This window comes from Rhinolophus sinicus, linkage group LG05 (assembly GCF_036562045.2).
Source record: "Rhinolophus sinicus isolate RSC01 linkage group LG05, ASM3656204v1, whole genome shotgun sequence".
NCBI classification, from domain to species: domain Eukaryota; kingdom Metazoa; phylum Chordata; class Mammalia; order Chiroptera; family Rhinolophidae; genus Rhinolophus; species Rhinolophus sinicus.
Genome location: NC_133755.1, coordinates 82,378,192 through 82,391,320, shown reverse-complemented (window position 1 = coordinate 82,391,320; position 13,129 = coordinate 82,378,192). Strand labels below are relative to the sequence as shown.

The 13,129-nt window shown below is 44.8% G+C and overlaps 1 protein-coding gene across 10 annotated transcripts in view; it reads right to left on the bottom strand.

The window, feature by feature from the left end:
• Nucleotides 1-13,129, bottom strand: part of ANKS1A (ankyrin repeat and sterile alpha motif domain containing 1A) — a 171,181-nt gene that overhangs the window by 79,907 nt on the left and 78,145 nt on the right. For all 10 annotated transcript variants that reach the window (XM_074332832.1, XM_074332831.1, XM_074332833.1 and 7 more), the window contains 2 exons: nucleotides 9,626-9,718; nucleotides 4,847-4,967 (listed from right to left, as the gene is read on the bottom strand). In XM_074332832.1, the coding sequence (XP_074188933.1) occupies nucleotides 4,847-4,967; nucleotides 9,626-9,718 (214 nt within the window). The remainder of the gene's footprint in view (nucleotides 1-4,846; nucleotides 4,968-9,625; nucleotides 9,719-13,129) is intronic.

The following is a 13,129-nucleotide window of genomic DNA, read 5'->3' as shown; positions in this document are numbered from 1 at the left end:
CGGGCTCTCAATCACAAGGTTGCCAGTTCAATTCCTCGAGTCCCGCAAGGGATGGTGGGCTCCACCCCCTGCAACTAAGATTGAACACAGCACTTTGAGCTGAGCTGCCTCCCGGATGGCTCAGTTGTTGGTTGAAGCGCGGGCTCTCAACCACAAGGTTGCCAGTTCAATTCCTTGAGTCCCGCAAGGGATGGTGGGCAGCGCCCCCTGCAACTAGCAACGGCAACTGGACCTGGAGCTGAGCTGCGAGCTCCCAGATGGCTCAGTTGGTTGGCTTGTCCTCTCAACCACAAGGTTGCCAGTTCAATTCCTTGAGTCCCGCAAGGGATGGTGGGCTGTGCCCCCTGCAACTAGCAACGGCAACTGGACCTGGAGCTGAGCTGCGCCCTCCACAACTAAGACTGAAAGAACAACAACTTGAAGCTGAACAGAACCCTCCACAACTAAGATTGAAAGGACAACAATTTGACCATTGTTCCCCAATAAAGTCCTGTTCCCCTTCCCCAATAAAATTTAAAAAAAAAAAGAAGGTAAGATGCTTAACTTCACTAGGTCATGCAAATGCCAATTTCAGAAGACACCTTTTTTGTTTATCACGGTGAAAACAATTGAAGAGTGATAATATTCTGTGTTGGTGAAGTTCTGGGGAAAAGAGTGCTCATTCACATGAAGGGAAGGTAACAGCTCCATCAATTAGATCTAGACACGCACCTACACTCTGGCGAATTCTTTCTGTCAATGCCTTCTAAGAAAAACTCTCATAAGCGTGTAAGAATATGTGTACAGAATGTCCACAGCAGCTTAATTTATCACAGAGAAATACTGGAGGCAACTTAAACATCCATCAACTGGAAAACAGAAAAATGAGTCATGGGATATTTAACAACCATTAAAAAAGAGTAACGCAGATTTTTTTAAGAACGAAGACAAAATGATACCCACACTCTATAGACAGGGTAAAAGAAAAACAAGTTTGCAAACCAGTTTGTAAAATGTGATCCCATTTTAGCTTAGAAACAAACAAAACAATCCCATACCATCACTTCTGTATAAAGACAGCAAACGGCCTGAAGCATGCACCACACTTTCAAACTGGTCACCTCTGGCAGAACTGTGAGTAGCAGACAGGTGAGAAGAACCGGAGCATTTTATTTGTATGCACTTCTGTATTATTTGAATTTTTTTTCGCCAGTGAGCTAACACAAATGTAATTTTAAAATGTAATTGAAAAGCTCTCCCAACCCACCCTTCACTTTGTAGTTTCCTGAATTATAGTAAAGAGGGCTGAAAAGTCCGGTCGTCTCTCATGGACATGGCCCTTTCAAAATGGATAAATTAATTCATAAAAGCTGCCTAAGATAATTAGTGCAAATGATTTGCCTCACTTTCACCTACCCTAGCAGGCATTCCTTCCAGGCTACTGTGAAACTGGCAGAGCCCATTTTCATTTTTAATGTCTAGACTCTTTTGTCTGAAAGCTCTTTGAGTGATTCCAGCAGCTAGCCTGGAGGCAGGCACACCCCACAGGCGATGGCTCAATTACCTCTGCTTCCTGCACCACCCGCTCTCCACTGTTAGCCCAAGATGGCAGAGAGGGATGACACCAAAGCAGAGGAGGACTGATTTGCAGTCTGAAGCCTCCTTGGCAGTTCCCGCCTTCACCTGGAGGTCTCTTGATCTGGGGGTAGAAAATTCCTATCACGGGCACCTGGCAGCCAAGGAGACTGGCCTGACTTTCGTCTTTTCTTCCTGTCAAAGGTTGAGCCTGCTGTCTTGTAGGGGTTCCAGATCAAGCCTTTGAAAGAGAGAATGAATTGGGATCTCCCTCCTTCGTGATGCTAAAGCTTCTTCCCTCACTAAGAACTACTTTCAAACAGAGCATTAAATTAACTAAGTACTTGTGCTTTAAGGGTTAGTTTCAATGTGATTTATTGTTAAACAACTAGAGAAAGCACTGGTGCTCTACTCCACTCGCTCTAAAAGTTTGAATTAAAAATCTACCATGTGATTGGAAGATCAGATACAGTTAAGATATGAACTCTTCCCAAACTGCTATATAGATTAAAAACAACTCAATAAAAAATCCCAGCAGGACTTCTTTTTGTAGAAATCAACAAGCTGATTCTAAATTTTTGTATGAGAAGGAACTACAATATCTAAAACAATTTCAAGAAAGAATAACTAAGTGGCAAAGACAATTCCATGGAGAAAGGACAGTCTTTTCAACAAATCCGCTCAATTGGACGTCCGCATGCAAAAGAAAAATGAACCTCACACCATATACACAAATAAACCCAAAATGGATCATAGGCCTACATGGAATACCTAGTCATAAAATTTCTAGAAAAAAATATAGGAAATGTATTTGTGACCTTATCCATTTAAAAAAGGGATAAATTGAACTTCATCCAAGTTAAGAACCTCTGCTCTTCAAAAGACACTGTCAAGGAAATTAAAAAGATAAATCACAGTCTAGGAGAAAATCATGTATCTGATGAACTTGTGTCCAAAATATATAAAGAACTGACACCTCAACAATAAGAAAACAAACAACCCAACTTTTTAAAAATAAGTAAAAGACTTGAACAGACACTTCATTAGAGATAAGAATGGCAAATAATCACACTAATGCATGCTCAGCATCATTAGTCTTTAGGGAAATGCAAATTCAATCCACAATAAAATACACACATACACAGCACTACACACATATTAGCATAGCTAAAAAAATTTAAAACCTGGGCCAGCCCGGTGGCTCAGGCGGTTGGAGCTCTGTGCTCCTAACTCCGAAGGCTGCAGGTTCGATTCCCACATGGGCCAGTGTGCTCTCAACCACAAGGCTGCCGGTTCGACTTCTTGACTCCTGCAAGGGATGGTGGGCTCAGCCACCTGCAACTAAGATTGAACACGGCACCTTGAACTGAGATGCCACTGAGCTCCCAGACGGCTCAGTTGGTTGGAGTGTGGGCTCTTAACCACAAGATTGCCAGTTCGACTCCCACAAGGGATGGTGGGCTGCACGCCCTGTAACTAACAACGGCAACTGGACTTGGAGCTGAGCTACGCCCTCCACAACTAAGACTGAAAGGACAACTTGACTTGGAAAAAGTCCTGGAAATACACACTGTTCCCCAATAAAGTCCTATACCCCTTCCCCAATAAAATCTTTAAAAAAAAAGATTTTTTTTTTTTAAAACCTGACAATATTAAGCGCTGGGAAGGATACATAACAACTGTAACTCTCATACACTGCTGATGGAAATGAAAACTGGTACAACCATTATGGAAAATGGTTTGGCAGTTTCTTATAAAGTTAAACATACATGTATTTACGAAGGACCCTGGGTAATCCCATTCCTAGCGTTTACCCAAAAGAAATGAAACCTATGTTAACACAAAAGCCTGTATGCAAATGTTTATAATAGCTTTATTTGTAATTGCCCCAAACTGTAAATGAAGCAAATATCTCTCAGCTAGAGAATGGATAAACTGTGGTACATCCATACAACGGAATACCATTCAGCCACGAAAAGGAACAAAATACTGATATATGCAACAGTATGGATGAATCTCTAATGAATTCTGCTAAGTGAAAGGGGCCAGGCTCAAAGGGTTCATTTACATGATGTATGATTCCATTGATACGACATTCTAGAAAAGGCAAAGTTATTGGGACAGACATCAGAGGATAAGCGAGGGGTGCAGGAGTGACTACAAAGAGACACAGAATTTTTTTGTGTGATGAAACTATCCTGCATCTTGATTATGGTGTCAGTTATATGACTGTTATTTGTCAAAATTCACAGAACTGTACACGAAAAGGGCAAGTTTTACTGTATCTAAACGATAATCTTTGTTTAAAAGCTCCAAATGGAAACCATAAAAAACAAAACAAAGCAAAATTAAAAAAAAAAAAAAAAAAACTACTATGAAAATAACCACAAAGTTTCTGCACACTAGAAGAGAAACCTTTCAAACAGGACTATTAAAATTAAGATCTACAAAGTCACACACATACGACGCGTTCTCTTTGCCACCCCCTACCTTCTGACAGGCCTAGCAAAGGGTACTTCAAAAGAAACCATCACAGCCCCATTCTTACCTGAACCATGGACTAGTTTAGGATTGAAAGGAGGCACTTATAACACCCCGTGAAGGACCCGACCCCTGCAGCTATAGCGCTGAGAAGAGGCCACAGAGTTCCCTCAAACTGCATCGCCCCTCCGTGTCCTTCCCGAGGAGCACAAAGGTGGTCACAGAGTCTCCAGCAGAGCACACTCACCTCTGCCGTGACTGCGTTTACATCGCCTGGCTGGCTCTCAGTCCTGCAGCACTCACTCCCTCACAGAGGAAACTGAATTTTGCAGAGGCGATGAAAGTAGGCCAAGACGACAGAGCATTCTAGTTACCTGGTGGCAGCCAATCACGGGCCCCTCCCCAGGAGTGCCTCCCTCTGAGGTCAGGACTCAAAGCGGAGTCTGTGCCGTCAGCCCAAACCCAAAGGGACCAACTTGTTGGGCTTGTTTTTCCACAGCACTACCTTGAGGCTTTACGGCTGGAGACCCCAAATCAATCTCTGCCACGGCACTGCCAATCTCTCCTTTCACAGTTCTCACCTAGTCTGCCCGGACCTTTGCCTTGCTTCATGTGCGGAAAGGTGGCAGCCAACGGCAGCCCAGAGTATTGCAAATGAAAGGAAAGCTGTAACACAGCCACCATCCCAGACTGCCAGCGAACCACACTCCCCATCCCAAGGAACAGCAAATCATCACGTCCTTCTACCCAGGATGACAAACTAGAAAAATCCTTTCGGAGTTGTTTCTGCGGGGGCGGGGAAGGCACGTACCTTTTGTTTTTCCGTCCACTGACGCCAGCCTCTTTGTCTCCGCTGTTAGCAGGAGCTCATAAGGGTGCTCGTCGTCCTCCCTGGCTGTCCTCCCCTGAGGCCAGGGTCTCAGGGCCGAGGCCTACGAGACAAAATACACAGTGCTTTTCAGGTAGCAGGCTAACACCAGAACAGGTTACGTCAAACAAATTTGAGACTGTTGGCTCATTTTTCACTGGAGACGAAGAGAAGGTCAATAACTCGAGTGTCACGTGGAACTGCTTTTCTAGAGATGCGCCTGTACCTCAAATTTCAATGGCTTTTGATTAAGACACCCCCCTTCCTTACCTAATTTTATCTTTCAAAAAACCACAAATAAAACCCAAGGAGCGCTCTTCCCTTCCTCTCCCATCTCCGCAGCGTCTTGCATGATCTCTTGTCTGTGGCTGATGCTTCCAGGTGGGGACAGAGGCCTCTTTCTCCACGTCTCTTTCCTAACGTGTACACATACTACCCTAAGGCTGGAATCCTTCCCACCTTCTCAACTGGGAATCAGAATGATTCTGACCAACCCTGAATGACAGGCATTTACAAAGTGCTCTGTACATCCTCCACGCTTATGAGCCTTTCTTCATAGGTCCTGGGGGTTATAGGGAAGAACTTCCCAAAGGCCAGCATCCTGCCACGTTGACGACAATATAATCTTAATTCCACCAATTTGGGTTCTGAGAACAGTCAAGTGGCTAGGCAGTATTATTTCGGTGAAGAAAAAGCAGCTCTGTCTGCTGAGAAATCCTAATCCAGGCTGCAGGTGTCTCTGATGAAGTAACCAGACCAGAGCTGGCTCCCCCACCTGCCAACCGGCTTGAGTCAGCTGAGGGCCTGGTGGCCACGGCTAGTCATGGTGCCAGAGTGGCCAAGTTCAAACCAAGCCAGAAATACGAGGATTAACGCTACAGCCACCCTGAGAGAAAGAATAGACCCTGGCTTCCGAGGGAAATTTTGGCTCATCTGTCCTAAGACTCCAACGTGTTTCACAAGCAAATTAAGAATAATCACATTTCATCTATCAGGAGAGGACACGAAAGCACAAAATCTCTTCTTGAGCAGTCTGGCTGGGTATGGGTGATACGTTATGAAAGACGGGGTGAAGGAGAATCCCCAGTTCCACCTAACACATAACGGTACCTTGCAAATGTGTCTTTGGCACACACAGAAACCTCCTCCTTCACTGACACGTCCCACAGACCATTGGAAACAAATCAGGTTTGTGATTGTTTCTTGGAGGCACAGCTCACCGTGTTACAGTCTCATGAGACAACAAGGAAGCTGGCGTCTCAGACTGAACCCAAGCCTGCAGCTCCCGTTTGTTAACAAGGCTGCCACTCTAAAGGCAGAAGACAGTCTCCTTCCAAATTCTGCCAGACACAGCAGGAACCTCCACCTCCTAGAAGCCACCTGGAAGCTAAAAGTTCTTTCATTACAATGAGCCGTCTGCCTGCATTACTTATTCCTTTACCTCTTCATAGGAACACAATTAAGGGACCGAAGGAGGACCATTAAAGAGTTCACTCAGTGTCACCTTCACACCAAAGGCTTCACAGACAGGACTCGGTGTTCCACAGGTTCACACAGAGCTCTCCCTTCGGCAGAGCCCTGGAAATCTGATTCTGCGGAGCGTGGTGCACCCAGCAAGGGCTCTCGTCCAGCTCCAGGCAGGCCTGTCTCAGAGGTGTCTGACCGCCTGGCGGCCCAGCTCGTAACAGCCTTTCTCCCCAGGCAGGACAGGGCTGACGACTTCCATCTGGGAAATCAGGCCCACGGACCTGTGTTCACTTCACGCCTGGCTCTTATGCACGACAACTGGAAGCAGAGAACCAGCAAATGTCAGAGCTGGAAGGGACCTGAACCTTTACAGTCCCAGCTAGACAGCACCTGGTTCCAGCTCTTCCATTTTGCAGGTGACAAAACCCGGTTCCCAGAGGTCTAGGGACTTGCCCAAGGTTACAGAGACAGCTCCCAGCAGAGCAGGGGCCAGAAAATTCACTTCTCCTGATTCTGGACCAAGATGGCCTCATTTTTTCTAGGAAATGTGATTTCTCCATCCAATTTGGAACTCTTTCCCTCCTTCAGATGTCTAATGGGAGTCCCCGCTCATACCCAGACAACTCGTAGGGTGATATTTTTTGCTTGGTCCTGGCCCCTGCCAGCTATGGGATTAAAAATCTCACAATAAAGCAATAAACTGCTTTTCTCCAAGCCTTCCTAGTTCCCACTCGAGGAGCCCTGTGTCACAGTGAATATGGCAATAACTGATTTTCAACAGAAAGGATTCTGCTCTTTACTAAATTACTCCTTAATCTTTTTTCCCCTTTCTTCCAGGGATGGCAGTAAATCAGAGCTCCCCCGAAACACATTCTGTTGCCACATGGAAAGCAACATTTTTGCTGCAGACAAAAGTTACTACCAGTCACCAGTTAACTATAAGCAATGGAATGGCCAGTCTGGGGGTGGGCAGCTTTCTGAGAAGAGCTATCACAGCAGCTGCCACTTCCCATGAATGTCAAGCACATCTGAGCACAGAGAAGCCTGCGGTCAGTCCCATGTAGGCTGTAGCCCACTGGGTGGGCAAAAACATCTAGCCGGTGGGGGGTGTGCACACATGTGTGTACGTGTTTAATGTTTCTAAGCCACGCTCTCCTGGAGCCAGGCACACTCAGCTTCCCTGAAAGGCTCTAGGGGTCATCTGACAATTACGAGCCTTGGGAATAAGACACGAGCACTGGAGCAGATTGCCTGCCAAATACCAACGTCTAAGCTTTGATGAAGCCAACGCCAAACGGGACATGAAGCTAGGAGAGCGTAAGAGATAAAGGTGGTGAAGGCCAGAGTCCAAAGAAACAAAACACCAGTCCACTTTTGGAGAAGATTTATCCATTAAAACTATAGCACACAGAATCATACAATCTGCCTTGATCATTAAAAGGCTATGACCGGGTGGCCGGATGGCTCAGTGGGTTAGAGCGCCGACTCTCAACAACAAGGTTGCCAGTTCAGTTCCCACATGGGATGGTGGGCTGCGCCCCCTGCAACTAAAGATTGAAAACAGCAACTGGGCTTGGAGCTGAGCTGCGCCCTCCACAACTAGATTGAAGGACAACCACTTGACTTGGAGCTGATGGGCCCTGGAGAAACACACAGTTTTCTAATATTCTCCAACAAAATGTATTAAAAAAAAAAAGAAAGGCTATGACCCAGGCCGTATGAACTCTATCTATATTCACGTACTTATAAACATCAATAAGCAAAGCCAGGGTTCTCAGTCTTCCAAGTACTGACTCTCGTGGCCCAACTGACCCAGAATTCCAGGCTATGCAGAAGCAAGTCCTAGGGGCTGTATCTCAGACACAGCGACCCACCCAGGAGAGTAATGTGGTGATTTCTCCCCAACCTCTTGACACAGTTATTGCCAAACTGTATGTTCTAGAAAGCCTTGGGAGAACAGAAAGTCTTGGTTGTCCAATATTTCTTTAAAAGCTTTCCCCCTATCCTGGGGCATTAGGAATTTTAATCCAAGTCCGTGTTAAAGAGGCGCCATGAGGCATTTATACAGACCCAGCCCCAACTGAATATGCTCCGCATTTACCAGGGTCCTCCTTGTAAACAGGGAGTAATGAGGCAACTTTCTATGTAAAGACATGCAGGGATTTACTACATGCACTTGTGTCTGTGAGCGAGGTATTATTCCCTGGAGGCTGTAATTACAGAGACCCCTTAGCTGAGACACAATAATAAGCATTTTTTAATTAAGAGACAGAAAGAAGTAAGGACAGAATTCACACCTAGCATAGAAATCATCTCCTATCTCTGACACTGACTTTTACACTCTTAAAAGGGCTTCTTTGCATTTATACATTTTGTTAAACTAAAGCCATCCCTCTGGTCCCATGTGTGTATATTAAATAAAAGAACCCACTTCACTGGATGGTCCATGGCAATACTGTAAAAAAAACTAACTCCTACTTCTAGGTATAAAGTAAGGAGACTAAACTGACTATTTATATTAGCTGATTTTTAAACTAAAGAACTAGAGAGCATTGGATGAGCTACAAAATAAACTATTGAAATTATGTAGGATTTCAAATAAATACTCAATAAACATTCTCTGAGTGATAGGAAGTGTTAAAGGAGCATTTTAAAGATGAAAGATCAAGGAAAATAGGATTTTCTTCATAAACCTAAGCGACAAGATTGAACTATTTGCCCCACGATAACATTTCTTTTTTAAAACGGTGGAATATTCTTTTCAAATAACCTTTGATTCCTCCACCCCCACTACTCCTGTTTCTCTTCTAATTGAGTCTTGACCACCTTTTCCATGTTTGTCCTAGTGCATACTCTTCATGTGAAATGAAGAGGGGAAAGTGCAGAGACAGAACCAGCAAAGCCTGCTCGTGTGACACGGTCCAGGGAACAGTAGCATTAGAGGGAGACTGTACATTTTGTCTCAAAGACAATACGGGCACAAGGGCAGACGTGAGACTGGTCAGCACATGGGGGCAGGAGACAGGTGCTTTCCTCTCCGTGTGGCAAGGTAGGCCAATAACTGGCCTGTCTGCTCGAGAGAGCTATGCAAATTCTTTGAAAGGTCTTGTTCCAGATTACTGATGTACACGACACACACCTACTAATCCAAAAAAACTGGTAAGAAATGAGAAAGCAAAGTCTTCTTTAAGCACACACTGACACACTTTCCAAACATCCTATTTCAGTGACGGGAACAAGTCCATCACCCCCTACCTCAGACGCTGTCAAGGGAAGAAACTTCTTGTCTGAGCGGTCTTCCTCCTCTTCATCGGGGGGTGGCTTTGCTGGAGGCGGTGGACGTTCTCTCTGTTGAAGTGAAAACATAAGGACGTCACAATCTCTTTTTTCAAGTATCCAACGTTTGGGTTAACGCTCATCTTAGCCCTTGGACATGGAAAAGAGTCATGTAAAGAACTCCCAAGAGACCAAACTCAAGGTTTAGCATCTGAACAGATGGAGAACTCTGCATACGTGCGTGTGAACACACACACACACACACACACACACACACTTCAATTAGCGTGCCCTTTGCCTTCAGATGTTTATAGCAGAGATTATAAGTGCCTCTTTCATATCCTTGAGCACACTGAGAAACAGCAGCACTGAAAACACGTAACTGCCTTGCCAAAAATGTCCTTCATAATACTGATACATAGAACTCTCATACAGGAAAACACATGGCTCAGCTTTCAGGCTACTCTAAAAAGAGGAAACAGCAGGGCGAAAGAATCAACTTGTCAAAGAGTTCTAACAAACCAGAGCTATGAAGGAAGCAACGAGGAATGTAATCAAGGACAGAAGCATCAGTTCCTGTTCCAGCTTTGATGGCATCCCCACCTATTAGCAAAAGCTCGTACTGGTCTCTTATCCTCGGTCACCTCCTTCAATGAGTACTATCATGTATCATTAGCATATGAAAACCATATTTCATCTGAGCCCATTTTTAAAAATAGTGTTTGTCAGTTACCTGCCCTAGAGTAGGGGTTGGTGAGCTTTTTCTTAAAGGGCCATAAAGTATTTCAGGCTTTACAGTCACCTCCGCCTGTGTACTACAGAAGTAGCCACAGAAAGTATGCCAATGAGTGAGTGTGGCTGTGCTCCAATAAAACTTTATTCACAAAAAGAGGCAGCTGTTTGTGGCCGTAGTTCGCCATCCATGCCCTGAAGCGAGACACTCACTGAAGAGGGGATGAGTTAGGCCATGGGTGGTCGATTTCAAGAATACACAGAATGATCTTTGGTGAAAGAAAGCTAAAGCGTGGTTTGCCACTGTACCTGCAGTACTTTCAACATTTTTTCTATTCCAAAGCTTGATAATCAACGTTCCTACATGGAAGGAAGTGGGAACCTGAAACAGGAGTTGGATTGCAGGCTCGTTCCCTGGCTCATAGGTGAGTTTGCTGTGTTGCTAGGACAGTCGTATTTAAAAAGTCAGGACAGAGGTGAATGCAGAATTATGTGAAAGCCTCAGAAGAAATCTGCAAGGAAAGATATTCCTCATGTTTACGGAGCTGCCAGAATTAGTTATCATTTGGCATCCATGATCTCTCTACTGAAACACTGCTCGGTATTATACTTGGTGTGATCAAACAATACCGTGAATGTTTAAATTTTAAAAAATATAGTAAAAGACACATTGCCATTAATCCCCCTCCCTTATCCTATCATTCTTGCCACTTTCTGAAGTGGTTCTGGAAGTCCTCTTTCGTGTCTTTAGTTGCGCTGTCATGGCTGCCTCGATGTCCTGAATCATTTTGACTATGGGGAAGAGCCAGAAGTTACATGGTGCCAGATCCAGTGAATAAGGTGGATGAGGACACACTGTAATGTTTTTATTTGACAGAAATTGTCGTATATCAGAAGCAATGTGTGACGTGGAGCGTTATTGTGATGGAGGGTGATTTACAGCACACTTTAAAACATGCCTTTTCTCAACTGTAGCTCACACCTGCCTGACTGCACCAAAAAAGTTGAAACGTGTCACACACTGTTACTAAGGTTCGGCTCATTTCCTTTGGATGGCACTTGGCAGCAGCATTCACCATATTCTGTGATCACAACGGAAAGACTCGTGTCACACATCACTTCTGGTCGGGCAATTTCTGTCAAATGAGAACATTATGGTGTGTCCTCATCCACCTTATTCACTGATCTGGCACCGTGCGACTTCTGGCTTTTCCCCAAAGTCAAAATGATTCAGGACATCGAGGCAGCCATGACAGCGCAACTAAAGACACTCATGAAAGAGGACTTCCAGAACTGCTTCAGAAAAGTGGCAAGAACGATGGGATAAGTGTGTTCGAAGTGAGGGGGAATATTTTGAGGGGGATTAATGGCAATGTGTCTTTCACTGTAATAAATTTTTTTCTTTAAGGAGGCACAGCTCACAGTGGCCCATGCAGGGACTAAATCAGCAATCTTGGTGTTATTAGTACCATACTCTAACCAACTGAGCTAACCAGCTACTCCAATAAATTTTTTTCTTTTTAAAGAATCTCTCTTTCTTGTTTTTAAATTTTATTGGGGAATATTATGGAACAGTGTGTTTCTCCATGGCCTATCAGCTCCAAGTTGTTGTCCTTCAATCTAGTTGTGGAGAGTGCAGTTCAGCTCCAAGTCCAGTTACTGTTTTCAATCTTTAGTTGCAGGGGGCACAGCCCACCATCCCATGCAGGAATTGAACCAGCAACCTTGTTGTTGAGAGCTCACACTCTAACCAACTGAGCCATCCGGCCAACCTTCCGGCAAGCTCAGTGGCAGCGCGTTGTCTTCAATCTAGTTGTGGAGGGCGCAACTCACTGGCCCATGTGGGAATCAAACCGGCAACCCTGTTGTTAAGAGCTTGCACTCTAACCAACTGAGCCATCCGGCCGCCCCATAAATATATATATATATTTTTTTAAATTTAAAACATTCACCATATTTTTTGATCACACCTCCTAACTTGATAAATCAGTCATTCCCATAGTCCCTGGAATCCAATGGATGCCCAATGGCAACAACTTCAACACAGATTCATAGGTTCAAGCCAAACAGAGCAATTTAGATCAGATTCCCCACTGAGTCCCACTTTCCCCCCTCCTTCTTTGCTCTGGAAGGGTGGGAACAAGCCTGGTTCCAATGCCACTTTCTAAGGTCGGGAAGAGCAAAAGCAGCAGGCCTATGATCTATACCAGTTATCCCACCTTGGGACACAAATAGCTGAGAAAAAACAAAATGAAACATAACAACAAAGGACCTATCCTAGAGGCTTCCCACAGCTAAAGGAGCCTAGAAAGAACAATGTGAAAGAAAGCCTTTGGTGGAAGATGTGATCACGGGACACTGGAAGGAAGGAGAAGCAGGATCCTCCTTTTTCTAACATCAGAACTTTGGCCCGGGGCCTGGAATACAGAACTGATTTATACATAACTTCTATCATGTTTATAAGATGAAGGACAGTCCCTCGGCCACAGCTAATCACCAAGGGCCAGGAACGTAGCAGAGCCACAATGTGCTCAAGGGAAAAGGGCAAAGCATGCACCCCAAGGCGCATCAGTTTCTACTTAGAAGGACCACAGGAGGCTGCATTCCCAGAACAGGATGGAACAAAGAGGCTGTAAATCAGAAGCAAAGCCCCAGGAACTTGGTTGTTCAAAGCACCCTGCAGTAGTAACCCTGTGCTCTTCTTGCAAAGCCTCCAGCTCCCTCTAATGGGCATCATCTGCAAATACCACT